General features: G+C 39.7%; 1 protein-coding gene across 2 annotated transcripts; it reads left to right on the top strand.

Annotated features, from left to right (window-relative positions):
• The first annotated feature begins 1327 nt into the window (after positions 1-1327).
• On the top strand, positions 1328-26396 carry dpydb (dihydropyrimidine dehydrogenase b). 2 transcript variants are annotated; one of them, XR_013507107.1, is made up of 26 exons: positions 1328-1529; positions 3787-3897; positions 4118-4200; positions 5893-5980; positions 6165-6326; positions 8028-8224; positions 11307-11388; positions 12015-12102; positions 12710-12817; positions 13206-13375; positions 13461-13671; positions 14428-14612; positions 15425-15640; positions 19051-19215; positions 20123-20191; positions 20324-20407; positions 20651-20771; positions 21111-21230; positions 21673-21815; positions 23130-23184; positions 23703-23824; positions 24066-24215; positions 24373-24435; positions 24892-24969; positions 25305-25725; positions 25757-26396. XR_013507107.1 is itself a non-coding variant. In XM_071915408.2 (25 exons), exons 1-25 carry the CDS (start codon positions 1500-1502, stop codon positions 25467-25469), a joined length of 3066 nt encoding a protein of 1021 aa, XP_071771509.1. In that variant the 5' UTR covers positions 1328-1499; the 3' UTR covers positions 25470-26396. The 2 variants fall into 2 exon arrangements, 1 of the variants encoding a protein (XP_071771509.1); XM_071915408.2 differs by having other exon boundaries at positions 25305-26396.
• Positions 26397-27060: the final 664 nt, after the last annotated feature.

Genomic DNA, 27060 nt, shown 5'->3' with positions numbered 1-27060 from the left:
ATTTTAAAGTTCCTTTCTAGGAAATTATTAGAAAATTGCAGATCCGGAAAACAAAGCATTACCCAGTTCTTTTGTTATTTTTTTCTTTTAATAATTTGAATGTATCAATGACTGTGTGTAGCAGTTTGCAACTTAGTTTTGAAAAGTGTTCTACAAGTAAATTATTATTAGCTACTTGACTACAGGTATTTTGTTGTTGTTGACGTCAGAATTTGGGAAGTAGGAAGCTAATAATTCATGCTAAAAGATGGGAATTCACACCAAGCAGTGTGTATGTTGGATTTGTACACAGCTGTTTCACTATTGCTTCATATTATATTGAAATGTTTGAGTATTGATTGTATAAAAACTTTTAAAAGGTGCTGACAAAGTAAGGAAGTAAGGATAGGGTCTTTTAAGGAGGAAAAAAACCCGAATGTTTTTATGAAATGATTTTGTTCATGTTGGTGGTTGTTTGCCTTAATCATCACCAACAGGTCATAGTTTACCTCCCTTTTTATTTACTTTTTATTTACTGCCTATAGCACTATACTACAAAACTGTCATACAATGCTTTAAAACAATGAGCAAAAGTCTTCAAAGCAGTAGAAGATAGACTTTAAGGTAGAAAAAATAAATAACAATTTCCACTGAAAGTAACATTAATTCTTGCAAAGATCAAGAAAGAATTGCTAGGAGCCTGACTGGAAGCAGTATCTAAAACATATCAGGGAGCATTCAGGGCCAATGTTCCCTCTAAATGGTCCATCCTACTATAGTCCTACTATAGAATGAGGAATACTCTGTCCGTCCGTCCGTCTGTCCGCATCCATTTTGCTCCTCAACGGGTTGGCCAATCAATCTGAAACTGCACATGGGCATTGAGCACTGGCATAGGCAGGGACTGATGGAGCGGATTTTTCCATTTTCCCAAATTTACGATGTTTATGCGCCTTTTTGGCAAGTCTGCGCGGAGTTGTGGCACGCGCATCCCCGGAAGTCTGCATGTAGTTGTGGCGCGCGCATCCCCGGGCATGGACTAGTCTATCAAATTGACCAAATAGTAATATCTGCTGCTGGGTTTAGTGAATTAACTTCCTTTAGAATTCTTGGCGTATCAGCCCCCCTGGTTAAAATCTGTCCACGGCACCACTGTTTACTCTCCCTATGAGAGTGAACAGTGGAGTTTGGACCTAAAAGTTAACCATGGTCAGTGTTTGATTCACCCACGTGCGCCCAGCGGCCTCCCCGTTCCCCAACGCCAGTGAACTTCAACCCTCAAACAGTACTATCAGCTCTATCTGCATATCTTACCGACAGATAACAGTCAGAGAGACGAGAGAACTGGTTGGACCGGGCCTCATAAGATCAGTCAGCCGTCGGCGTGATATTTCCACTTGGGTGCGGAGCCGTCCCGGACAGTGCTTCGGACCTCTAATCCAGAAACCTCCTTTGAAGCTGCAGAAGCTCATCGGAAACTGTCCGAAACCTTTTACCCTGCAGAACCAGACAGGAGCATCATGTTGAGTAAAGATCTTCCTGACATCGAGGTAACTTTTTGTGTTTCCTGTCTAACTTTTAGCAGGACAGCCAAAGTTACCCTACAGTGTATCTGCAGGTAACTAAGAAGCCTATACGAAGGGAAGTATCTGATGGTTCTGATGGTAATGCAATTAGTTTCTAAAGGGTGTAGTGGAGGGTGAACGCACCTAAAGTCAATGCACCCACCTTTTTACTTGAGGACTATACCTCCTTTTTAAGCTGATATGATTTAGTTTATGACATAAATTCATAGTATACATCATAGTAAGTCGCATCAAATTAATGTAAGTTACATGAAGGTGGGTTCTTTTAAGGAGAAAAAGCAAAAACGAATGTTTTTCTGAAAGTCTTCACCAACTGGAGGTCATAGTTTATCTCTTAACTCCTCTCTGAGAGGGATTTGGCTGTTAGATCTTACTCAGAAAGAAATGACATAAGTGTTGATATTTGCTTTCTCCCATTATATTAACTTCTAGTGAATGAAATAACAGTAATAGTGAAATGTAACTATCTTTCATTTTTCTGAGGTCCCCCTAGGATCCTGTCAAGGGTCCTTATTTTTTAATTCTGTTTGAATGGTTGTGAATGAACATCCCATGCCACTATCTGCAGCTGATTAATGCATTTTATCTGCAACGACATACCATTTGATAAGTGAGGCAGTTTTAATTTGAAGCCAAATACCAGCATAAAACAAATCATGACATTTAGAATCCAAAACTTCAGTTTATGCTTGCTATGCAGTAAACATCCTCACAGCTTACATCAAGCATTGCAGGCTTAGGTTAATGAGAATCACAATTTAGTACAACTACATTTAAAATAAGTAAACCTAGATTTCAAATTAACCAAAGCTGTGCTGTGTAAAATTTAACCGTAGTTTAGTAAATCTAAGATGTATGATTTAAACCAAGATTATTACCTCAAAGCTGCCATTACGAAAGTTATATCTCATCAACTGTTAGTTTAAAGTTGGAGTTAAAATTTAACTCCAGGTTAACTTAAAGGAGGATTTAAGTTAATCTAGGTTTAAAGTACAAACTAAACTGAGATGTAAAAGAAGGTTTATATTTAAACTAGTTTATCCTTAAACTAGGTTTAACATTTGGTGCAACATAATTTATTGCTGATTATTGCAGCATTAGAGCTAAAGTCTTGGTAATCTGTTTAATTTTCTGTTGAGATGTTCTCAGTTACATGTTACCCACAAATATGGTTGAATAGGTGTAAAGTACTTGCCTATAAACTACCAATGGGAAAGCTGCTGTTTTTAATTGGCCATATGAACTTATTCTCTGTGGGTTTAATTTAGGGCTTGAATGAATTCACTTTCACTCTAATCAATCCAGGAAGTGTTTTTTCTTCTATATACAAATACTGAAGAGGCACCAGACTCTCATCAGACACTTTTGAAGTAGTAATCACAGGTTAATGTAACAATATGATGTTATTTATTACAGTAACTATTTTTTTTTACATTTTCAGTGGATTTAAAGGGACATTTCTATCAGTCATCACTACATTTCCTGCAAATACAACATTATCTTACATTATCTTTTTTACACAAGTGAAGCATTTGTAAGTTTCTTCCACCACTGATATGTTTTCATACTACAGGTCACATCAGCTCAGCACATTGACCTGGCAGCCAGTCGGTATCTTATCACCTTGACCCCAACCGCAAACAACCGCACTTCCTAGAATGTTCCATAACATCATAGCATGTTTTTGTCAGCAGACCCGTATGTGTGTGCGTGTGTGTATGCTAGCCTGTATGTTATAGAGAGAGAGATAACAGTTAACCTGTTAGTAGGTGAAAAGCAACAGGTTCCTCTAGGGATGGGACAATATGCTTATCTCATTCACGATTCGATACAACCGCAATAACAACAAAGTCTGACAGCAGAATTATGTTTATTTCTGAGCCACAAATCTTTCTAGCACATTGGCTTGCTAGAATGTAAACAATTTAAAAATGTCATTACAAAGTGCAAATAATATAATTTGGATGGAGAGCTTAATTCTGCCCCACGATACATATTGTCACATTTTTGTATTGCGATATATTGAATTTCACTTATTAGCAAACTGGTCAGATGAGCCCCTAGTCCCCTAGTGGTATATCTAATTTTTGTTCTGTCCTGTCCTATCCCCCTGTCCTGTACTGTTCTATCCTATACTGTCCCGATCTGTCTTGTCCTGTCCTATACTGTCCTGTTCTGTTGTCATTTATCTGCTAATCTATTTAACTTCATTTTTATATAGAGCATCCTGGCTCTAAATCCCAGAGTGAAGACTCACGCCCAGATCGTCTCCACAGCAGCCAAGAAGAAAGAAAAAAAACACTGGAAGAGGAACCCCGAGAAGGGCTGTGACGTAAGACACGTAACACACACACACACACACACACACACACACACTTGGCTTTTGTTGCTGCTGGCTTTTGTCAAGTTAGAGCATTCATCTATTGAACTCTCCTTTACACCATCCTCATCTCCCCCTTCTTCCCTTCCTGTCCTCTTCACTCCGTTTCCCTTCATTTCTGCCTCCTCTTCCTCTTCATCTTTCTCCTCCCTCCTCTATTTCTTTCTTTCAGTCTTGTGTGAAGTTGGAGAACAACTTTGATGATATCAAACACACAACGCTGAGCGAGCGCGGAGCTCTACGAGAAGCGCTGAGGTGAGAGAGAGAATGAACAGTGCACAGTATTGTGGATATTTTTTTTACCTTAATACCACATCCTGGATAGTATCTTGAAACATAATTCGCTATAATCAAACCATGTGCCATTATGCTGCCCCCTGGTGGAGAAGAGGCTTGACCTCTCTATAGGGTATTACATTAGAAATATGGCATCAGTGTAGCAGCATGTTTTCCATATAAAAACAATGGTCATAAATTGTAATTACATTACCTGACATTATAGTGAAAGGACAGCGGGTGGAAGTTGTCCACCACTTTAAATATCTAGGTGTCATTATTGATAGTAACTTAACCTTTAAAAAACATATAAAAAAATTATAGGGACTGTCAAACACAACTTAGCTCAGTTCAAATTTATCCGCAACCAACTAAGTACAGATGCAGCAAAACTGTATATGCACTCTATGATACTATCCCAACTTTCCTACTGTGTCACAACTTGGTTTCAGGCAAGTTATACAACTATGCAACCACTTCATAAACTCTATAAACAGGCATTGAAGGTACTGGACAAAAAACCCAATTCCTATCATCATTGCAATATTATCAGTAAGTATAATCTATTGACATTTGACAATTTTCTGTTTATGGCTAATGTCTGTTTACTATACAAGATCTTCCATGGCCTTGCCCCATCACCGCTTAAACAATTTGTAACACATTCTAACACTGGTACAATATCAACAAGATCCTCCGCAAGAGGAGACTGTTATGTAAAATTTCGGTCCACAAAGTTTAGCAGGACGGCTTTCTCAGTTAAAGCATCCGAGCTGTGGAACACCTTGCCGACTAGTACCAGAGAGTGCAGTGTGTTTAGGAACTTTAAATTTTGTATTAAAAAATGGTTGAAAGGAAAACAGTCCTGCGGCCATTAGTTACTGTATGTAATGACCCCATGCAATGATATGATTTCTACTTATTGCTTGTGTGTGTGTGTGTGTGTGTGTGTGTGTGTGCGGGTGAGTGTGTGTGGTATGAAATGGATTGATGATGTATGTGATCGAAATGTTTTATCTAATTTATTTGATTCTGTGTTTTTTTTGGGTTTTTTTTTATAATGTTTACATTCTAGATTGTAATTTCATTGTGTCTTTTAAATAGTTTTTGGTGTGCGACTGACGACCGCACAGCTCCCACATTGTCTACTGTTGCCTTCCGCCCAGGGACTACGGATGGAAATTAGCTTACAGCTATATCTGGCACAATGTATTTATTGAGCATTGTCCCTGTCAAATAAACAAATAAAATTAAAAAAATAAAATATGGGCCGCTTAAGACAAAATTGACTTTTCACAAAGTTTTATTGCAACAAATTTTTATTAAGGATATAGTCTGTAGCCTTATCTATTAAAACATGCTGTTCTGGTAAAGTTCATGCAGTTAATTATTCATCAGAAATTATTTTGTATTCTGTCTCCAGTTGACCAATAGGTTATTTAATATAACAATAAAATACAGTATTATAATGATTGCAATGATTTAGAACTTTGACTACTGCTTTCTGAGTACACACATAGAAAAGTTTGACTTTGCACTTCAATTATGTGACTTTTTATGTGATTTTAATCGTGGTTTTGCTTTTGTACATTGTTGGATTTTTCATTTCAATGGCTGTGCTTGGTCAAACCATCAAATGAATGTTACATTTACAATAAAATCTGTGCCTAGGTGTCTAAAATGTGCCGATGCTCCCTGCCAGAAGAGCTGTCCTACTAACCTGGATATCAAGTCATTCATTACTAGTATCTCCAGTAAGGTACTGTAAAATATACACACACATACACCGAATGCCAGTGTTGTGATGCTGAGGTTTTAGAAAAGTTCTGTACTGCAATAAATCACACATCACATTCAGTGAATTGTAAAGCTAGGTAACATACATGCTAGTACACAATGCATTCTCTTCTATGTGTGTGTGTGTGTGTGTGTGTGTTAACCAGAACTACTATGGGGCAGCGCGAGCCATCCTATCTGACAACCCCCTGGGTCTGACCTGTGGAATGGTTTGTCCCACCTCAGAGCTGTGTGTGGGGGGCTGCAACCTGTACGCCTCTGAGGAAGGACCCATTAACATAGGGGGGTTACAACAGTTTGCCACCGAGGTACAGTATTTATCTGTCCATCTGTCTAGTAGTCTACCAGACACATATAACACACAAGGAAATGGCATTGACATGGTCTTATTTGAGCATTTGTGTAGAAAAGCGTAAGTTTATAATATATATAAAGCAGAGTTTATAATCCACCAACCAACCCACACTACTCAGTTACAGGTAGGGATGGGACGATACGATACACTTATCTCATGATACAATTCAATACGCGATATTGAGTTCACGATTCAATACAACCACAATACGATGTAATAAATAAAAGTTCAATGACAACAAAGCATGACTGTGCAGAATTATGTTTATTTCTGAGACACAAATCTTTCTAGCAATGGCATTGGCTCACTCGAATGTAAACAACAATTTCAAAATGTCATTACAAAGAGCAAATAATATAATTTGATTGGAGAGCATGTGAAATTTTGATGGGTAAGTCGTCTCATTTGTGATTACTACAGCAGAATAAAATGAAGCTAATATTGCAATTTTCTGCCCCACGATACGTATTGTCACATTTTTGTATTACCATATGGCCTATTGAATTTCGATATGTCGTCCCATCTCTAATGTTGAGTGATAGTAGACTCCATGCTAACACTTTAGCATACGCTATTCTGTGTGATAGTACGCTCCAGGCTAACAGTAAGCATACACTATGTTGAGCGACAGTATGCTCCAGGCTAACAGTAAGCATACACTATGTTGAGCGACAGTATGCTCCAGGCTAACACTTTAGCATACACTATTCTGAGTGATAGGCTAGTAGGCTCCAGGCTAACAGTTAAGCATACACTATTTTTGTGCTATTAAGCCACTAGCATTATTTTGTATTTGTATTTGTATACTTTATTATCCCCATGGGGAAATTTGTCCTCTGCATTTGACCCATCCTATACACACACTAGGAGCAGTGGGCAACCAACTCCAGTTCTTTTGCCAGTGCCTTGGTCAGGGGCACTGACAGGAGTATTAACCCTGACATACATGTCTTTGATCATTATCCAAAGTATTAGGACTATGACCTCGTAGAAATAAAAAGTTGAGTTTTTTTATTATATGGCCTGTAGATTCAGAAATTGTTGAAATTAAATATAATTGACTCAATATAGCTGATGTAGCCAGGTTTATTTTTACAATTTCAGGTGAGCAACCATGAATTCATCCACTGCACAGTGATTCTTAGTTGTACACAGTCACCCATCGCTCACCACCTTTATTTCCTATAGAAACAGGAAAAGTAGCCCCAGGTAGTTCAAAACAGTCAATTTGACCAGTCTCCAACACAAAGCAGCCAGACTTAGCTGCATATCATGTCAGGTTGCTTACTGTTTAGCTTTAGAACTGCTACAAATGATCATTTTCTTCTTTTGACATAATGCTAGTGTCCTAATATCACTTAACATATGCACATAGACTGTGTATGCATACAGTATCTATGTTCTCATCACTTAACGGCTAAGTTGACCAATGGGACAGTGTGCCAGAAACTTGGTATAGTTCCTTAAAGGTTAGTTTAGGATTAGGATGGGTTTAGGGTTAAGATTAGAATTAGGATAAAGTTTAGTTTAGGTTAAGGGTTAAGGTTAGGCATGTAGTTAGGTTAGGGTAGGCGTTAGGAAAAGAATGTACTCAATAAAAGGTCTCTAAAAGGTCACAAGTATAGTAATTCAAACGTGTATGTTTCTTTCTCAGGTGTTTAGTAAGATGGGCATCCCTCAGATCAGGAACCCTGAGCTCCCACCAGCCAATGAGATGCCAGAGTCTTACCATGCCCCTATCGCTCTGATTGGCTGCGGCCCTGCGTCAATCAGCTGCGCTTCTTTCCTGGCCCGCCTCGGATACGATGACATCACCATCTTTGAGAAACAGAAGTACATTGGAGGGCTGAGGTAATATATTTTTTTTAATTACTGGTATAATGTCAATAACAGTGGGTTATCATATATCATATATTGTATTGCACTGTATCATATTGTATCATAATGTGTTATACACCGTATCATATCATATTGTATCAAATCATAATCATATCATATCGTGACATATTGCATTATATTGTATTGCATTGAATTAGGGCTGAAACGATTCCTCGAGAAACTCGAGTAACTCGATTACTAAAAATCATCGATGCAAATTCTTTGCATCGAAGCTTCGTTTAATCCATATAACTATATACACACTCAGTGTTTCGCACGGATGATTATTACTGTTGCACAACGCGCTGGAGAAAGAGAGAGAAAATAGCGAGGGGCGAAGAGAAGAGACAGGCCAGAGAAAACGACAGAAAGTGTCCAAAGTTTCGGATCCAGTGTTGCCAACTTGGCGACTTTGTCGCTAGACTTAGCGACTTTTCAGACCCCCCTGGCGACTTTATTTCTCAAAAGCGACTAGCGACAAATCTGCCGACTTTTTCTGACCATGGGAAGCAATGTTAATGTGTTGAATCCCAAAGCATTTGGCAATAAATTGGTTCGGCTGATGCCGGTTTTCTCTACTTGCTTGTCTAATCCAGAGAGGTCTGACGGTCACAGCGCTTCCCACACACAGTGTAGCTCCCTCCCTCCGCTGAGAGCAGGGACTGTAGGATAGGGTCCACTTGTAATTGCTACCGGCGTACGCCGAAACTGGCCGGGTGGGCGGAGTCAGCACTTAATATTAAAACGGGATGAGATGAAGGCTAGTAAAGAATGCACGTTAATTATGGCTATATGTAATGGCTAGTTAAGAACGTAAATCAATATGGTGGCTAGTTATGATGTCCCTAAGTTAGCTAAGTTTTGCTCAAGAAAATAACCACAGAAAATAAAATGCTGCAGTCAATTTGTGAAAGCCTGAGCTTCATTCATGTTATTATTATGATAGTCACACACATACACACACACACACACACACACACACACACACACACACACACACACACCTACTCCCCTCACAGTGATGCATAAAATACCCCAGAAAGCAAAATATCAGGTGGTGTAAGTAGCAATTGGAGCCTAAAATGCACCAGTCCAATACAGCAGGTATATTCAGTTTAGTTTGATTGCAGTGAGTAGGGTCAGCAGGTGTAGGGCAACCCTTCAACATAGTAAATAAATGTACATTAGCCAGTCTTATGAACTTGTATGATATTTAGGCCTAGTAATAAATATCAATAATAATTATTATTTCACCTCGTTTTCAGTAAATCACAGTGTCGTATGGACAGCTTCGTGCGGACAGCTTTTCTCTTTTGTATATTTACTATTGCTCTTTAATAAAGCAAAAGTATTTCTTATCCGATTACTCGATTAATCGATGGGATAATCGGTAGAATACTCGATTACTAAAATAATCGATAGCTGCAGCCCATTGAATCATATTGATACATACTGTATCGTATCATAGTGTATCGTATTGTATTGTATCGTATCGTATTGTATCATATTGTATTGTATCGTATCGTAGTGCATTGCATCGGAATGTATCATATTGTATCGTATCGTATCTTATCTTATCGTATCGTATCGTATCGTATCTTATCGTATCGTATCGTAGTGTATTGCATCGGAATGTATTGTATTGTATCGTATCGTATCATATCGTAGTGTATTGCATCGGAATGTATCGTATTGTATTGCATTGTATCATATCGTATCGTATAGTAGTGCATTGCATTGGAATGTATCGTATCGTATCTTATCGTATAGTATCGTATCGTAGTGTATTGCATCGGAATGTATCGTATCGTATCTTATCGTATAGTATCGTATCGTAGTGTATTGCATCGGAATGTATCGTATTGTATTGTATCGTATCGTATCGTAGTGCATTGCATCGGAATGTATCGTATTGTATTGTATTGTATCTAGGGCTGCACGATATTGGAAAAAACTGACATTGCAATTTTTTTTTTTCTGCGATATATATTGCAATATGAAAAAATACAGGAATTTTCACCAAATGACTTGAATAGCTCTATCAAGCCTTGCCCCTTTAAGAAGGTGGCCTTGTGGGTAACCTGCGCGGGTGACGTAGTAGGAAGTGAGTGTGTTTTTTTTAGCCGCAGCCAGAGGGACTTGCAGGATGCTAAGTGAGTAAAGTTACCATAGTTAGCAGAAAAGAGCTTAGAACGTCACCGAGAGGCCGTGCATTATGTTCGCTGCTATACTGAAATAAAGTGCCAGTTCTCCACTGCAGAGTTGGTCCGGACTCTTAGTAAAAAGCTTGTTACCAGCTACGAGCCAGGCTAAGCTAAAGTAGGCTAGCACAACACCAGAGGCTTCCCAACTACGGTTCAGAGCCGCGACAGCTGGAAAGGTAACATACGCTACTCTTACAACAAACCCTTAAATCGGAGTAAATTATGTTATATCAGACCGACTTCTCTTGTAGATTAGTCATGGAAAATGAGAACCATGTGAGTTTTCCTTTTGTATCAAGCAGCAAAAAAGTTGTAGCATGACGTGTTTGAGTTAATTTGCCTTACTTGACATCGCACGTCCTGTGATGTGACTATTGCGCATGCGCACATCGCGATGTCGATGCTGAAACGATATATCGTGCAGCCCTAATTGTATCGTATCGTATCGTACTGCATTGCATCGGAATGTATCGTATCGTATCGTATAGTATAGTAGTGTATTGCATCAGAATGTATCGTGTTGTATTGCATCGAATCATATTGTAGCCTATCATATCGTATCGTAGTATATTGTATTGTATTGCATTGCATCACATCACGCGATCATACTGTATCATATATCATATCATATCATATATTGTATAGTATCATATTGTATCAGATCATGTCATATCATATATCACATCATATGATATATCACATCATATTATTTAATATCTCATCATGTCATATCATATTGTATAATATCATATCCTATCTAAATGTTTTGATAATGATGCTCATAACATTGCCCATACCTTTGTCATGATACCATTTCTAAAGCAATGTTTTACTCATCTGCTTCCCTGCAGCACATCAGAAATCCCTCAGTTCCGGCTTCCCCATGAGGTCGTCCAGTTCGAAACCGACCTTATGAAGGACCTGGGAGTCAAGGTAATGGCTGTAGCAGCTCATAATGTCACAGCAGAGCATATTTTATAAAAAAAAAAACATGTAAAAAATGTAATGAAGTGTCCATAAAGTTGTAAAATGCTGGAATACATTACATAACAATCTTTTGGCAGATAACGTATACATTATTACGTTTTATGTTGGTTATTTTTATATTATTGCATTCTTTTGGTGACTAATGGTAGTAGCAGCCTAATGGGTACCTGTCAGATTTATTTTGAGTTCCATATTTGAGGGACATTTTTTGATTAATTGTTTAGATGATAGACCGATGTTACACCAAAATTAATAGTAAATATTGAACAGGTGATTAAAAGTTTTCCACCAAAACAAGTAAATAAATTCTGCTAAACGCCTTTGAATTTTATTTAGAAATTCATTTGTGGCTTTTTACTGATATGTTTATTGATTCAGGCATTTTTGTTGCTGTTGTGATCAAATGAAAGAAAATCAAAAAAGGAAGAATCATAGTATTGCAGTGTTGTTTCATCATATTGAGGATATTGCAGAATAATAAGAATCACAATAATATTGTATTAAGAGCTCACCTACACAGCCCTGTTTAAACATGCTTTCCGTGTGTGTGCGTGTGTGTGTGTGTGAGCCAGGTGGTGTGTGAGAAGGGTCTAGGCGTTAACGACATGACAATGAAGTCCCTGAAAGAAGATGGATTCAAGGCTGTCTTCATCGGGATAGGTCAGTGCCACTTGTCAATCAAAAGTGAAAAACCTTGCCTCTCCAACATGTCAACTTTGTGTGTCAGGCCTTGTTTTTAGCTTGACGGCCATGCATTTTTATCCTAGTTAACCATTGGGGTTTCATTGGCACCAAGGATCATTGAATTTTCTCCAACCATGGAGGAATGATGTAATCCTTCAGTTAAAACATGAAAAACACCAAAATTAGAGTTACTAGGTTTCCACACGACAACAGCTTTGAGGTTTTTCTCTCCTGACTCATTTCCCTAACTCCCTATCTTTCTTCTATCTTTCTTCTCAAACTGAGTCGAAATGGATTTACCCTCCACTACATCCCTGCTTAGAGGTATAATGCAATGCAAAAAGGCTGGGAAGGACTTGACAATACAATGTCAACAGTCTAATGATTATGGGTTTCTAATTTTTAGAAGTCATTGCACATAATGAATGTGACAGCATACAACAGAAGACTGCTCAATGAATAATCATAATCTGTCCAAATAATTGTAGAACTCCTTCTCTCTCATCTCTCTCTCTCTCTCTCTCTCTCTCTCTCTCTCTCTCTCTCTCTCACTCTCTTTGTGTGTGTGTGTGTGTGTATCCAGGTCTCCCTCAGGCCAACAGAGCTAAAATCTTCCAGGGTTTAACCATGGAACAAGGCTTCTTTACCTCCAAAGACTTTCTGCCCATGGTGGCGGCTGCCAGCAAACCAGGTAACACTCTCACACACACACACACACTCACTCACACACACGCACACACACACAAATATGTACCCATAAACTCTAACAACTTTCTACCTAAACGTGGTTGGTTTTTGAAAAATTGTAAGAAAACAATTACATTTTGTAAATTGCTTTGGAAATATTGTCTCTGATAAACAGTAATGTAATAATGTAACTAAGTTGATACACACATACACATACACAACTAGTTTTGACTTGTTAAAGGTGCATTCACATAATTTCTCCCAATTACAGGTAGAAAATCAGAGAATGGCAAAAATGCCCCAACCTGCCACCCTCAGTCAAATCGCTCTCCCTCTCTCTCTCTCTCTCTCTCTCTCTCTGACTCTCTCTCTCTCTCTCTCTCTCTCTCTAGGTATGTGCCGGTGTCGTTCGTCCCTGCCCGTGCTGAGTGGGGTGGTGATAGTATTGGGGGCCGGTGACACTGCGTTCGACTGTGCGACCTCGGCTCTTCGCTGCGGAGCCAGAAGAGTCTTCGTCTGCTTCAGGAAGGGATTCACCAACATCAGGGCTGTTCCTGAGGAGGTACGGAGGGAGGGGTGGATGGATAGATGGATGGATGGATATATAGAAAGATGGATGGATAGATAAATCAATCGTCTTCTGTCAGATGGAGCTGGCTAAGGAGGAGCAGTGTGAGTTCCTGCCCTTCTTGTCTCCTCGTGAGGTCATCATGAAGAATGGCCGCATCGCCGCCTTACAGTTCTGTCGCACCGAGCAGACCGAGGAAGGGGATTGGCTGGAAGACGAGGAGCAAATCGTTAGGCTGAAGGCCGATTACATCATCAGTGCCTTTGGTTCCATGCTTAACGAGCCGCAAGGTAATTAACTAATTAACTGACTAGCGGGCTAACGGACTAACAATCTACCTGTCTAGCTGTCTATTTGGGTTCACCTGATATGGATGTTTGAAGGCCGATACCAATTTTTTTCCCACGGCGCGCTATGCAGCCGGGAGCAGAAAGTGGCAACATCAGGTCACTCACTCACTCACTCATGGACGGTTTGCATGGAGCCTGCGCTTCTGCACAGGATCTGTGCTTGTTTGATTGAAGCTGCCGATATTTAGTATGTTTAAATTTGATAATTTTCTTGCCAAAAAAGTCCCCATAATAGTTTTTTTTTCTTGTCAGGGTGGAAAAGCCAATCAGTGTCCACTCATTTGTTTGTCTGTCTCTCATGTGATATCTCAGATACCACTGATGAGCTTTTGATTAAACTTGGGGAAATTATGCATCTACCACTGCATTCCGACATTTTTGGTTCACATATCCAGCTATCCTTGCTCTACAAATTTGCCCACAGAACCATCAATGCACGCCATATTGGATTTTCCACTATTTTTAGTTTCTTGAAAATAGGGGGCTCCACAATTGCCAAAAAGAAAGGATGGGCAGACAATGCAAACTGCTGTACAAAATGTATTTGCATTGTTACCTAACAAACTTTTTCACGTTTGTAGGACGTTATTGATTGGTCCAGAGGGTGACTGCATTGTTGGTGTGGGACGACATGTTTACTGCTGCCTTGTATTTCTACATTAACTTTAACCTGATCCATGTGTTGTCTGTTTATAGTGACTGAGGCCATGGCTCCTATAAAGCTGACCCGCTGGGGTACTCCAGAAGTGAACACAGACACCATGCAGACCAGTGAACCCTGGGTGTTTGCAGGAGGAGACATTGCTGGTCTGGCTAACACCACTGTGGAATCAGTTAATGATGGCAAACAGGCCTCCTGGCATATTCACAGATACATACAGGTAAATCTGGATAGCCAAAGTTTTGGGACATTGAATGAAAGTGGGTCTTTTTAATGCTTGAGTACTGCAACAGTGAGTTAAAGTTGGTCTTTTTAAAGCTTAAGTATTGGGTCAGTGAGCTAAAACGTATAGCATTTTAACATCAAAAAATCATTACCACATTCATTTTGAGATATTAGTATAATTACTATGAACAAGCAAAACCAATGACAAGAAGATTTGTGTGCCACTGGGTTGGATTTGGCGGGAATGGATTGCTTTACGGCACAAGACAGGAAGAGGACGCTGTTCTTCCAGAGCAAACAGAGCTAAAGCTTTCAGAGTTTCTGGCAACGGCAGATGGTTGAGGGAGTGAAAGGCCGATGGAAAAATCACTTCCAACATGTTTATTCTCTTCAGTAAAGACAAAGAGCCAACAAAGAGCCTTTGACCGAAGAAGCAACATCTTCTTTGCAATAGGAAGCAACAGGGTTTATGGGAAATGTAGTCTTAATATTGAGAAACCACTGATGTGAGATAGAGGCTACCAATCGTCTCCACCGTGGTCCCATGTGTTTACAGTAATCATACCAAGGCATCACAATTAATTTGACAATTATATATTTATGTTTAAAAATGCTACACATAGCACCTTTAAGTTGGCCTTTTTAAAGCCAAACAATTGGGGAAGTGTAAGTATTGGGACAGTGAACTAAAGTTGAATTGTTTTCTGTATGAAAACATCCAAAGATTAATGAATCAATGTTTTGGATGAAATGAACTTCAAGAAACATAAGTTCAATATCTGTCCCCTCTCCTCTTTCCTCCTCTAGTCCCTGTATGGACAGACGGTGGACTCAGTTCCCAAGCTGCCATTGTTTTACAGTGCTATAGATCAGGTGGACATCAGCGTCGAGGTTTGTGGGATAAAGTTTCCCAACCCGTTTGGCCTGGCGTCCGCCCCTCCCACCACCAGCACGGCTATGATCAGAAGAGCATTTGAACAGGGATGGGGCTTTGCTCTGACCAAGACATTTGGACTGGACAAGGTACACACACACACACACACACACACACACACACACACACACACACACACACACATGCAGGCATACCTAGGCATGCCTATGCACACATACATACACCTGTTTGCACAAATGTGGAAACAAGTGGGGGATTTGCACTGGTTAGGCTGTTTACATTGGTCACACGGTCAGTTGGGTATGGTAAGGTGTGGCACTGATGGGCTGATACATGTATCAATCATTCATGTAAATACTTTAAATTGGATTGGTAAATTGGTTCACAAACAAAACTGAATCAAAATTTCAAATTGGCAGATTGGACTGCGCTCTGTACAGTTCGAAGTGATGGCAATGACATGCTGGCTGGCTACTCTCCAAAAATGGGCTTAATCAACCAGTCAGTCACAACAAACTCACCAATTCCCAAACTTCCTTGCTCATTCATTCATTGTTGTCATTACCTGACACCCAAGCAACATGCTACTTCATAGCGCAAGCATGATACGTACGATTTGCTCAATTCGTTCAGTATTTCAGTTGCTAGACAGTCCTTCCATTTAATAATTTATCACATTGACCAAATAATATTTCTCTGATGATCAGTCATTGCCAGTCTTGGGAGGGTTACTTTTAAAACGTATTCCACTACAGATTACTGAATACATGCCCTAAAATGTAATTTGTAACGTATTCCATTAGATTACTCAAGTTAAGTAACGTATTCTAAATACTTTGGATTACTTTTGGAATACTTCAAAATCGTCTTGCTGAGCCCATTTGTCTGGGTCACTCTGAATGTAGTTAACACTTGCTTAGGAATGACCTTATTACTGTCTTCAGAGGAAAAGTTATGCAAGTATGTAAACACAAATGTGGTATGTTTTGTCCTGCAACTAGTTAGCCAAACTAACGAGTAAATTAGCATGACAAAAAAAAGAACTTACCTCAAGGTGCTTCTTCAAATTAGCAGCTTGGTTGATGGCAAACAAAGCTTGCACTGCACCGTAATGTTGCGACCGTCTTGACCATGTTTCTAAGTAAAATGTTCTTTATATTTCCATGTCAAAAACGCATTCCTGAGAGTGTCCTGGCTGTGTGTCTCCTCCGACATTGCCATTGTCTTGTGGTGTGTGCCAGGTGCACTGCGCGCGCACAAATTGTTGCACATTTTTTAAATCTGTTTATGGGAAATGCGTGCCTCATATGAATTTTAGAGCAAATAAAACAAAACAAACAAATAAAGTAATCCCTTCAAGTAATCTATTTTTAAAGACAGTAACTGTATTCAGAATACCACCAATTTAAACTGTAACTGTAACGGAATACAGTTACTCATATTTTGTATTTTAAATACGTAACGCCGTTACATGTATTCCGTTACTCCCCAACCCTGGTCATTGCTCCATTTTGTTCCCGGAATGGTGGGAACAAAGTAGGGCTGAAACGATTCCTCGAGAAACTTGAGTAACTCGATTACTAAAAATCATCGATGCAAATTCTTTGCATCGAAGCTTCGTTTAATCCATATAACTATATACACACTCAGTGATTCGCACGGATGATTATTACTGTTGCACAACGCGCTGGAGAAAGAGAGAGAAAATAGCGAGGGGCGAAGAGAAGAGACAGGCCAGAGAAAACGACAGAAAGTATCCAAAGTTTCGGATCCAGTGTTGCCAACTTGGCGACTTTGTCGCTAGACTTAGCGACTTTTCAGACCCCCCTGGCGACTTTATTTCTCAAAAGCGACTAGCGACAAATCTGCCGACTTTTTCTGACCATGGGAAGCAATGTTAATGTGTTGAATCCCAAAGCATTTGGCAATAAATTGGTTCGGCTGATGCCGGTTTTCTCTACTTGCTTGTCTAATCCAGAGAGGTCTGACGGTCACAGCGCTTCCCACACACAGTGTAGCTCCCTCCCTCCGCTGAGAGCAGGGACTGTAGGATAGGGTCCACTTGTAATTGCTACCGGCGTACGCCGAAACTGGCCGGGTGGGCGGAGTCAGCACTTAATATTAAAACGGGATGAGATGAAGGCTAGTAAAGAATGCACGTTAATTATGGCTATATGTAATGGCTAGTTAAGAACGTAAATCAATATGGTGGCTAGTTATGATGTCCCTAAGTTAGCTAAGTTTTGCTCAAGAAAATAACCACAGAAAATAAAATGCTGCAGTCAATTTGTGAAAGCCTGAGCTTCATTCATGTTATTATTATGATAGTCACACACATACACACACACACACACACACACACACACACACACACACCCACACACACACACACCTACTCCCCTCACAGTGATGCATAAAATACCCCAGAAAGCAAAATATCAGGTGGTGTAAGTAGCAATTGGAGCCTAAAATGCACCAGTCCAATACAGCAGGTATATTCAGTTTAGTTTGATTGCAGTGAGTAGGGTCAGCAGGTGTAGGGCAACCCTTCAACATAGTAAATAAATGTACATTAGCCAGTCTTATGAACTTGTATGATATTTAGGCCTAGTAATAAATATCAATAATAATTATTATTTCACCTCGTTTTCAGTAAATCACAGTGTCGTATGGACAGCTTCGTGCGGACAGCTTTTCTCTTTTGTATATTTACTATTGCTCTTTAATAAAGCAAAAGTATTTCTTATCCGATTACTCGATTAATCGATGGGATAATCGGTAGAATACTCGATTACTAAAATAATCGATAGCTGCAGCCCTAGAACAAAGTGGACATAAAAGCAAGTTTTCTTGGCAAATGCTATCAGATGTAGCCACATCTTTGCCATACCTCAGGGTTTAGTCAATTAATTGGACAAGAGATACATTGCCAAACCAGACAACATATCTACAACTATGTTTTGAAACTATGTGAAGAAAAGACTCTTATGTATTTTTAATGTGGGCCAAGTGTCATAAAATTCACTCGACACATAAATTAACTTGTAAACTTTCAATTCAAGTATGTTATGTATGTATTATGTATTTTACTATTCCTGTCTTTATGTCTTTCTATAAAGCACTTAAATAAAAAAAAAGTAAATTATTTTAGATAAGTGCTATAAAGTTTCTTCTTATTATTATTATTATTATTATAACATGCAACTGCTAGCCGCTACTCGCTAGTAGCTACGTATTGTTAGCTAGTGTGCAAATCAGATATGTTTACAACAAGAATGTGAGCTGACCAGATACTGTGGTTAGCTAGCTAACAAGCTGACATTGTCTAAACACAAAAATGATCCTATATATTTATTCCCAGTCAAAAACAGCACAGACATTAACCATGTGTATTCCATACTGTTCAGGCAGCCAAGTCATAAGGTTAGAAAAGCAATCGGCTGTACACAGCCATTGTTGGCAAGAGTTGTTGACCTCCAATATGGCCGCCAGAGAGCCACATCACCTGAAAGCCCTCTATACATCTGTCTCTCTGCAGGACCTGGTGACCAATGTGTCTCCTCGTATTGTGCGCGGCACCACCTCAGGTCACGTGTTTGGACCGGGCCAGGGCTCGTTCCTCAACATTGAACTCATCAGTGAGAAAACGGCGGCCTACTGGTGTCAGTCAGTCGCTGAGCTCAAGAAGGACTTCCCCAACAATGTAAGTTATACATCTGGTCTATTCTGGTCTATGACAAAGCGTGTCAGATGCTGTACTCAGCTGTTGACGGTGTGCAACATTTTGAAGATGTAGATGTAGGTTTCATAAATGATCAACAGATACATACATACATGTTGCATTTACCACTGTTTTGGGTTTGTGGCAGAGAAGACTGCCTGCTACTTTTGGTGAAGGAGCCGGGGGAGCCAGTTAGCTGCCTACATAGTGTCAAACCCCGCCTCTTCTTTGTTATGATTGGTCAGCTCACAAAAAATGTAGTTCACGTCACCTGTTAAAGTTGAACTTTGATGCTTTCCGTCCACCTTGCAGCCGCTGGCCATTATCATTAATGATAAACAAGGCAATAGTAAACATGTTGTTCCCTGCCAATGATACAGTCCCCCTTTGGGCCAATCAGTAACCAGTTCTACAAATGTGAAAGGGGTCAAAGACTCTTTCTCAATGTATGTTCTTGCTTCTTTGTGCTTGTTTTCATAAGAAGTTTGTTTTTGGTATTTGTGGCGCCCCCTATTGGCTGGTTGTACAAATTATGCAGTCACCCCCTGGGCCAATCAGTAAATAAATGAAAAAGCCTTGTGTGAGATGTGTATGGTTATTAAAATTTGTTTTTATTTTGACCTGTAATTGTAGTGTCTCCTTTGTCCAGACAGTGTAATGTTGAAAATGCTGGAACCCAGTGGTGAGATGCATCATTCTCATAAGTTAAAATCAGTATTGTCTGAGTCAGATATTATTTGTGATGGATGAAGGACGGGTGGAGACCAATTCATCATCCCACCTCTGGCTTTCCTTGTGGGGAACAAAAAGTTAGGAAAAAAGAGCAATAGTTTAACCTTGATGCCCCCCCTCTACCTCCCCACACTGTGTCTCACTGTCTATCTGTCAGGTGGTGATCTCCAGTATAATGTGTGCTTACAACAACGCTGACTGGACAGAACTAGCCAAGATGGCTGAGGTGAGAACAGCATAACCTCAACCATACACACACACTTCATAAACATCACTGGTGATATAACCTCATATATACAGAGGTTAAAATTCTGCTTTTTGGGGAAGAAATAATGGAAAAAAAAACGTGTGTGTTTAGGAATCGGGAGCAGATGCATTGGAGCTGAATCTGTCTTGTCCCCATGGGATGGGAGAGAGAGGCATGGGACTGGCCTGTGGACAGGTACACACACACACACACACACACACACACACACACACACAAAGATACATAAATACATCCATATATATGCACAGAGGTAACATGTACAGTTTACTGGCAGTAATGAGCTATGGAGGTTAATATCTGGGAAAACTACTCTCAGTTGGAACCTTATTACAGTCTCATAAAAGTACACAATTTAATATGCTAAATGTTGTGCGTGTGTGTGTGTGTGTGTGTGTGTGTGTGTGTGTGTGTCATTAGGACCCAGAGTTGGTGCGTAACATCTGTCGCTGGGTGCGCGCAGCCACTTCCATCCCGTTCTTTGCCAAACTGACACCAAACGTCACCAACATCGTCGACATCGCCACGGCTGCTTATGAAGGTAAACACACTTCCTCTTGACATTACTGTACGCCTCCCCTTTCTTTCCCTTTTCCTCTCTATCAATTCTATCATTTTCATTATCTGTCATGTTGGGACAAAAATGCAACCAATGATTTGTACCCTAATTCTTTACTTAAAATACATCGAGAATTTCACCCAGTTCTAAGCCAGTTTTGAAACCACACCACACTGATGTTGTTTTTGCTGATGTTGTTGTGCTTGTGCCTGATGTTGTTGTTTTTGTCACAGATGTTGTTGTTGCTGTTGTTGTTGCTGATGGTGTGGCTGTTATTGTTCCTGATGAGGTGGTTGTTGTTGTTGTTGTCTTGTATTGTAGGCGGGGCAGATGGAGTAACAGCCACCAACACGGTGTCAGGCATGATGGGATTGAAGGCCGACGGCTCCCCCTGGCCGGGCGTGGGAAAGGGCAAACGCACCACGTACGGAGGGGTGTCTGGTCAGTACACACACACACACACACACACACACACACACACACACACACACACACACACACACACACACGCTTCATTTATTGGAGAATTCACCCAGTCCTGAAATCTCATTCTAAGAGCCATTTGTAACAAGTCAGAAATCAAAGCAAAATGACTTGATTATCCAACTTGTTCTGTGATTGATTTTCATTTCAGGCCCCAAGGCAATAAAAAGTACACATTTTTAAAGGTTGTGTAGCCTTTTGTTATCCACTGTAAATCTGTGCATCCCCACTATCCATCCATCCAGTCAGTCAATTGCATTCACCTGGGATGCCAGGTGAATACAATTGATTTTACGTTGATTTTAATGGGAAAGACCGTTCAATCGATTCAAGTTCTGTGCTGCTACTACTACTTCTCCCATACCACTGATAAAAATAACAATATTATTTATCTATGCAGGTAATGCCATCAGACCCATTGCTCTTAAAGCAGTGTCGGCCATCGGCAGAGCGCTGCCTGGTTTTCCTATTCTGGCCACTGGGGGCATCGACTCAGCAGAGACCGGACTACAGTTCCTCCATGCTGGAGCCTCAGTTTTACAGGTAACAAAAATACTGCTATTCAGTCCCACCAGGATTTCGCAGAGTTTTTTTGTGATTATTGTGGCCAAAAATGCTTGATTTTGCTGCGGCTATTCTCAAAAATTGCGATACAATTTGCGAGGTTTTATGTGCTCTTTTTGCGGTAAAATTGTGGGAATTGGGAAAAATTGCAAGCAAAGGAAAAAAAATGTTCTCTCTCTCTCTCTCTCTCACGCACACACGCACACACACACACACACACACACACACAGCCTCCCCCTATTCTCTCCCACTCTCCGTTTAAGCTATTAACTCTTCCAAGAGCTTGAATTTTGCACTCACCTCGATTCTTGGTGAGTTTTGTTCATCTTCCCCCCGAATGCGCGCTGCGATGACGTAAGTTACCACGACACCGAATACGACAATTGGTCCAAATCACAAGCGGTCTGTTGATTTGGCCATTTCATGCGGAAAAGTTGCAGCAATTTTGCAAAACTGCAAGCTCTCGCAAATATTGTGGAGATTTCTTGAATTTACGTTAATTATTGCGATCGCAAAATCGCAAGTTCCTGGAGGGACTGATTACTACTAAAAATGCTACTATTACAAATTATTAGTGTCAGACTGTAATGGTTGGCCGATACATGGGGCCATTCTTCGCCTTTTGTTAAAAATCTGATATCAGCCAGTCAGTGTTGATATGATGCAGTTGGTTTTATTACATATTCTATAATTGTTCAATACCACTGTGAAGCCCTTTACCTGAATTGATTCTAATGAGACATTTTGATTGGATTCCACTCCAATAGTAGAATATGCTTTATTATAATTAGTAGTAGTAGTAACATTCTGGGGGAAAAAATAAAATTCTGCTGGAAACACTGAATACTTGTAATTTACCAAAAAATTGGAATCAAAATGGTCAAATTTCAAGATATTGAGTATTGGCTCAAAAATATTGGCTATTGGCTGCTTCAAACCAAAAATATCGCCATTCATATCATCCTTCAAAGACCCATATCACATCAGTCAAACCCTACTACTACTAGTACTACATTGTTATGATTCAGTTGAAGTTGATCAGTGTGACAGGGTAAAGAAGAACAAAGAAGGGGTTCTGATTACCAGAGACTTGAACACGGCTAGAATAAATAAGAATTATGCAATTATGTCAAACATCATTCATTCATCCATTAAATGGAAATTTGAACCAAAAATTTGGACAAAAATATACAGCAATTTAGTCATATCTGCACAATGATGTCAGGATTTTGAACAAGTCTGATGTCTTTCATTGGTTGGTGTTGATTCTGTCTCTGTGTCTCTCTACTCTAGGTGTGTAGTGCGGTGCAGAACCAGGACTTCACAGTGATTGAGGATTACTGCGTGGGTATGTGTCTCTCAATGTGTGTTTCTACAAACCCAAGTCTAAATCAATGACTGTCGGTCCAATCACCACAAAACTTGGTAGATAGATTTAAGAAAAGTGATGAACCATGTCTTTTTTACATCGACCAATAAAACGCATGAACACAGCAGTGAGATGCATCATTCCCACAAGTTTGGGCAAAATTCAATCAGTAGACTATACAATGTACACTAAAGTTAACAGACTACTAACTACCAACCTGCTCAGCTAAACAGGCCTTTCTAACCCTCCCTATCTATCTACATCTTAAGTCATTGTTGGAACCCATTCTCCATGCCCTAAACCCTGCATAACCCATAACCCAAACCCTAAACCCAACCCTAAACCTAACCCTAACCTAAAAATCAACCTGTGAGCCCAGACCTTAAAGCTTTGTTCTGTTTAAAGAGCTTGTAAGGGTAATACGATGGATAATATCATTGATATATACAATGATAATGTCATTATGAATAGTTTTAATCATGTATCTATCTGTTCAGGTCTGAAGGCCTTGTTGTATCTGAAGAGCCTGGAGTTGAACGGCTGGGATGGCCAGTCTCCTCCAACAGAGAAACATCAGAAAGGAAAACCAGTTCCCAGACTGGAGGAACTAGTGGGAAAGGTACTGCTACTACTACTACTACTACTAATGCTAATACTACTAATACTAATGCTAATACTGCTACTACTACTGCTAATGCTAATACTACTAATACTAATGCTAATACTGCTACTACTACTGCTACTACGACTACTACTATTTCCTTTTGTGCAACTGCTAAAATATTAATTTGTGTGCACTAATGCTTTTATGTACATATGTATGTGCGTGTGTGTGTGTGTGTGTGTGTGTGCGTGTGTAGAGCCTCCCTAGCTTCGGTCCCTTCCTCCAGGAGAAGACGGAGGCCATCGCCAAGTACAAGAAACTCCTGAGAGACACCGGCGACAACAATGTCATGGAAGCCAACGGCGCCAGGGTCGGCACGCCCAAGAAACCTGTTCCAGCCGTCAAGGTGTGGCACACACACACACACACACACACAGATTCATATAGTGTCATTGTTCCAAAGGCTACATGATGTTGAGTTAAGTATCTTTACTACTTCTACTACTACTACTACTACTATCTTTACTTACTACTTAAGTAAATGTGTTTTCCTGTGTGTGTAGGAAGTGATAGCCAGAGCGCTGCGCCACATTGGAGCATACCAGGAACTTGACAACAAAGAGCAGGTACAGATGGCGTTCTCTCTTTTTTGTATTTTTATTTTGTAGCCTAAAAGTCATAGAAGCAGACTTCTAAGTGTCCAGTACTGTGACGTCTTTTCCCTTGGATTTTCTGTTAATGAGTTTCTCTTTCCTTTGTCTGTTCAGCCATGGTGGCTATCACTGCTCATGCTAACTACCCAGTTCTTCTTCTATTTATTCCAAACGGGAAACATAAAACACATCACTTTCTGTACGCCAGAGGATTTTTCCCAGGAAAGAGCTACCAGACACCGGCTGTTTAGAACAGCAAATGGAAAAGCTTTCATGAACTGACTATAGGTTGAATCGCTACTGTGTTATAGCAATCAGATAAAGAGTAGCAAACTGGATATTTATTTACATGAAAATGTCACAGACTGTTACTTTAAAATTCAATAAACTTAAACCGATTCTAACCTTGGCCTTCCTCTGTGTTCTCAGGTCCAGGCTCTGATAGATGAGGAGATGTGTATCAACTGTGGTAAATGTTACATGACCTGTAATGACTCTGGATACCAGGTACATCTATCTATCTATACATCTATCTATCTATTTATCTATATCTGTCTGTGACTTCATTAGTGTGACAACATAGACCATAGCAGACTATCAGCAGCCTCAGTCAAAAAAAAAAAAATATTGGTATCAGCCTTATCCTTTTATGTTGTGGTCCCTTTACATTTTTGATGATGATCATGATGATATTTTTAGTGTCCCAGGGTCTGAATGCTGTTTCAGAAGCTTATAATAGTTCTTATTATTAGAATTAGAATTATTAGAACAATTAGTGTGCTCTCTGTTACCATCTCCACCACCTCAGTCCTCTAATGTGACTTGGTCTCTGTCCTTTCCAGGCTATAACTTTCGATCCAGAGACCCACTTTCCTTTAGTGACTGACAGCTGCACCGGCTGCACCCTGTGCCTTAGCGTCTGTCCAATCATAGACTGCATCACGATGGTTACCAGGACGACGGCCTATGAACCCAAGAGGGGCGTGCCCATCGGCCCTGTCTGCTAGAGGAAACCGTCCAATCAAAACCCTTCACCTGTTGTTACATGTTAGTCCAGATTAATGCTGCATTACAGTTTACCTCAGTTTCCAGATGCTAAATATTACCCAAATCTGGGTCAGATTTGGAGGGAAATCTGCTGGATTGCTTTATGGCACAAAACAGGAAGAGGGCGCTGTTCTTCCAGAGCAAACTGTGTGAAATGTTTTTTACTTTGCCAGGACTGCACAAACTGTATCCCAGTTCCACTCTTCTAACTGCATAGTTTCAACTAAATGTTATCTTACGTGGTCAGAATGAATATTGGCTGTTATTGTCTCTTATCCTTCATCTTACGGAGCGACGCCAGGGAGGTGGAGTGGCAGGGTTTATGGGAAATGTAGTCTTAATTTTGAGAAACACATGCTACACATAGCACCTTTAATCTCTGATAGAGCAGATTGCAGATTCTCGTTTGGCTCTGCAATAAAAGTAATGTTGATTAATGCGATCACTGAAACAAGTTTCTGTAATTGTGAAGGTTAGATAATGGTTAGATAATGGTTTTGAACAGCTGTGATTAGTGTTCTGTTTTACTGTACTCGTTAAAACAGTGGCATATTTGCCGCAAACTTTAGCACTACATATTCCCAGAAGTTTGCCCCATTTTGTCACTAGGAGCAAAATCTACAACAAATGTGGTAGTAGCGTAATGGATGGAATGGGAAGCTCAACAAAAGATTAAGACAAAATTAAAGTCACATGTAAAAATTAATCAAAAAATTGCAAAATAAAATTAGCAGACTTTTCTCTGAGAGCTGTAAGTGTAGGTCTGATTCACATTGGGATTTTAATTGTGGATTCTGCCTTGTTCTCACTCTGTACACGATTTACATTATTATTGTGAAAGACAAAGCATCTCTATGGTCTGATTTAAATAAAGGTTTTCTGATGCAGCAAGCCTTGTGTGTCCTTTACACTGGAAGACAAATGGACTGACGTGATTTCTGTAATAATCAGATACAGTAACGGGTTTCCCAAGCAATGAACCAGGAATTATTAACTTTAATGAACTTCGAGAGCACAGCCAATTTTGAATAAATACAGTTATAATAGGAGTAAAGTTCACTGAAATTTAAGTGTAGGAAAGAATGGTCACCAAGTAAAGCTTTTTATTTACTTACAGTGATAATCCACGAGTTGTCAATGTTTCTGATTATAAGGCTACCTTAACTATAGACACAGACATTAAATGCTGACAGGCAAAGAAGAATAATCTAGGTTTTTAAAAAAAAAAACTGCACCAAAATGCAATAATAGCAGGTGGGGCAGCAAAAATCTAATCAAATCTAATCTACAGGTTAATGTGAACATGTTATTAAAAGATGAAAGATGTCTCAGAGAAAGGAATGATGACAGCAGAGTTGAGTGAACGTGGTGTTAAATGAATTTAAGCTAAATAACATTTTGGAATTAATTGTCTATGGATGTTATCAAGGGTTTTGTTTTATTTCATGTAAGAAACAGCTGATGCAGTAGCCCATCGTCTACGGTTCACACTCCGAAGCAGTAGGTGGCGCTATTGCATGTTAACGTTGGATTCCAGGTGGAAGAAAACGA

This window comes from Centroberyx gerrardi, chromosome 13, assembly GCF_048128805.1.
Source record: "Centroberyx gerrardi isolate f3 chromosome 13, fCenGer3.hap1.cur.20231027, whole genome shotgun sequence".
In the NCBI taxonomy this organism is placed as follows: domain Eukaryota; kingdom Metazoa; phylum Chordata; class Actinopteri; order Beryciformes; family Berycidae; genus Centroberyx; species Centroberyx gerrardi.
The sequence above is the reverse complement of the archived record's forward strand: the minus strand, read 5'-3'. Positions and strand labels throughout refer to the sequence as shown.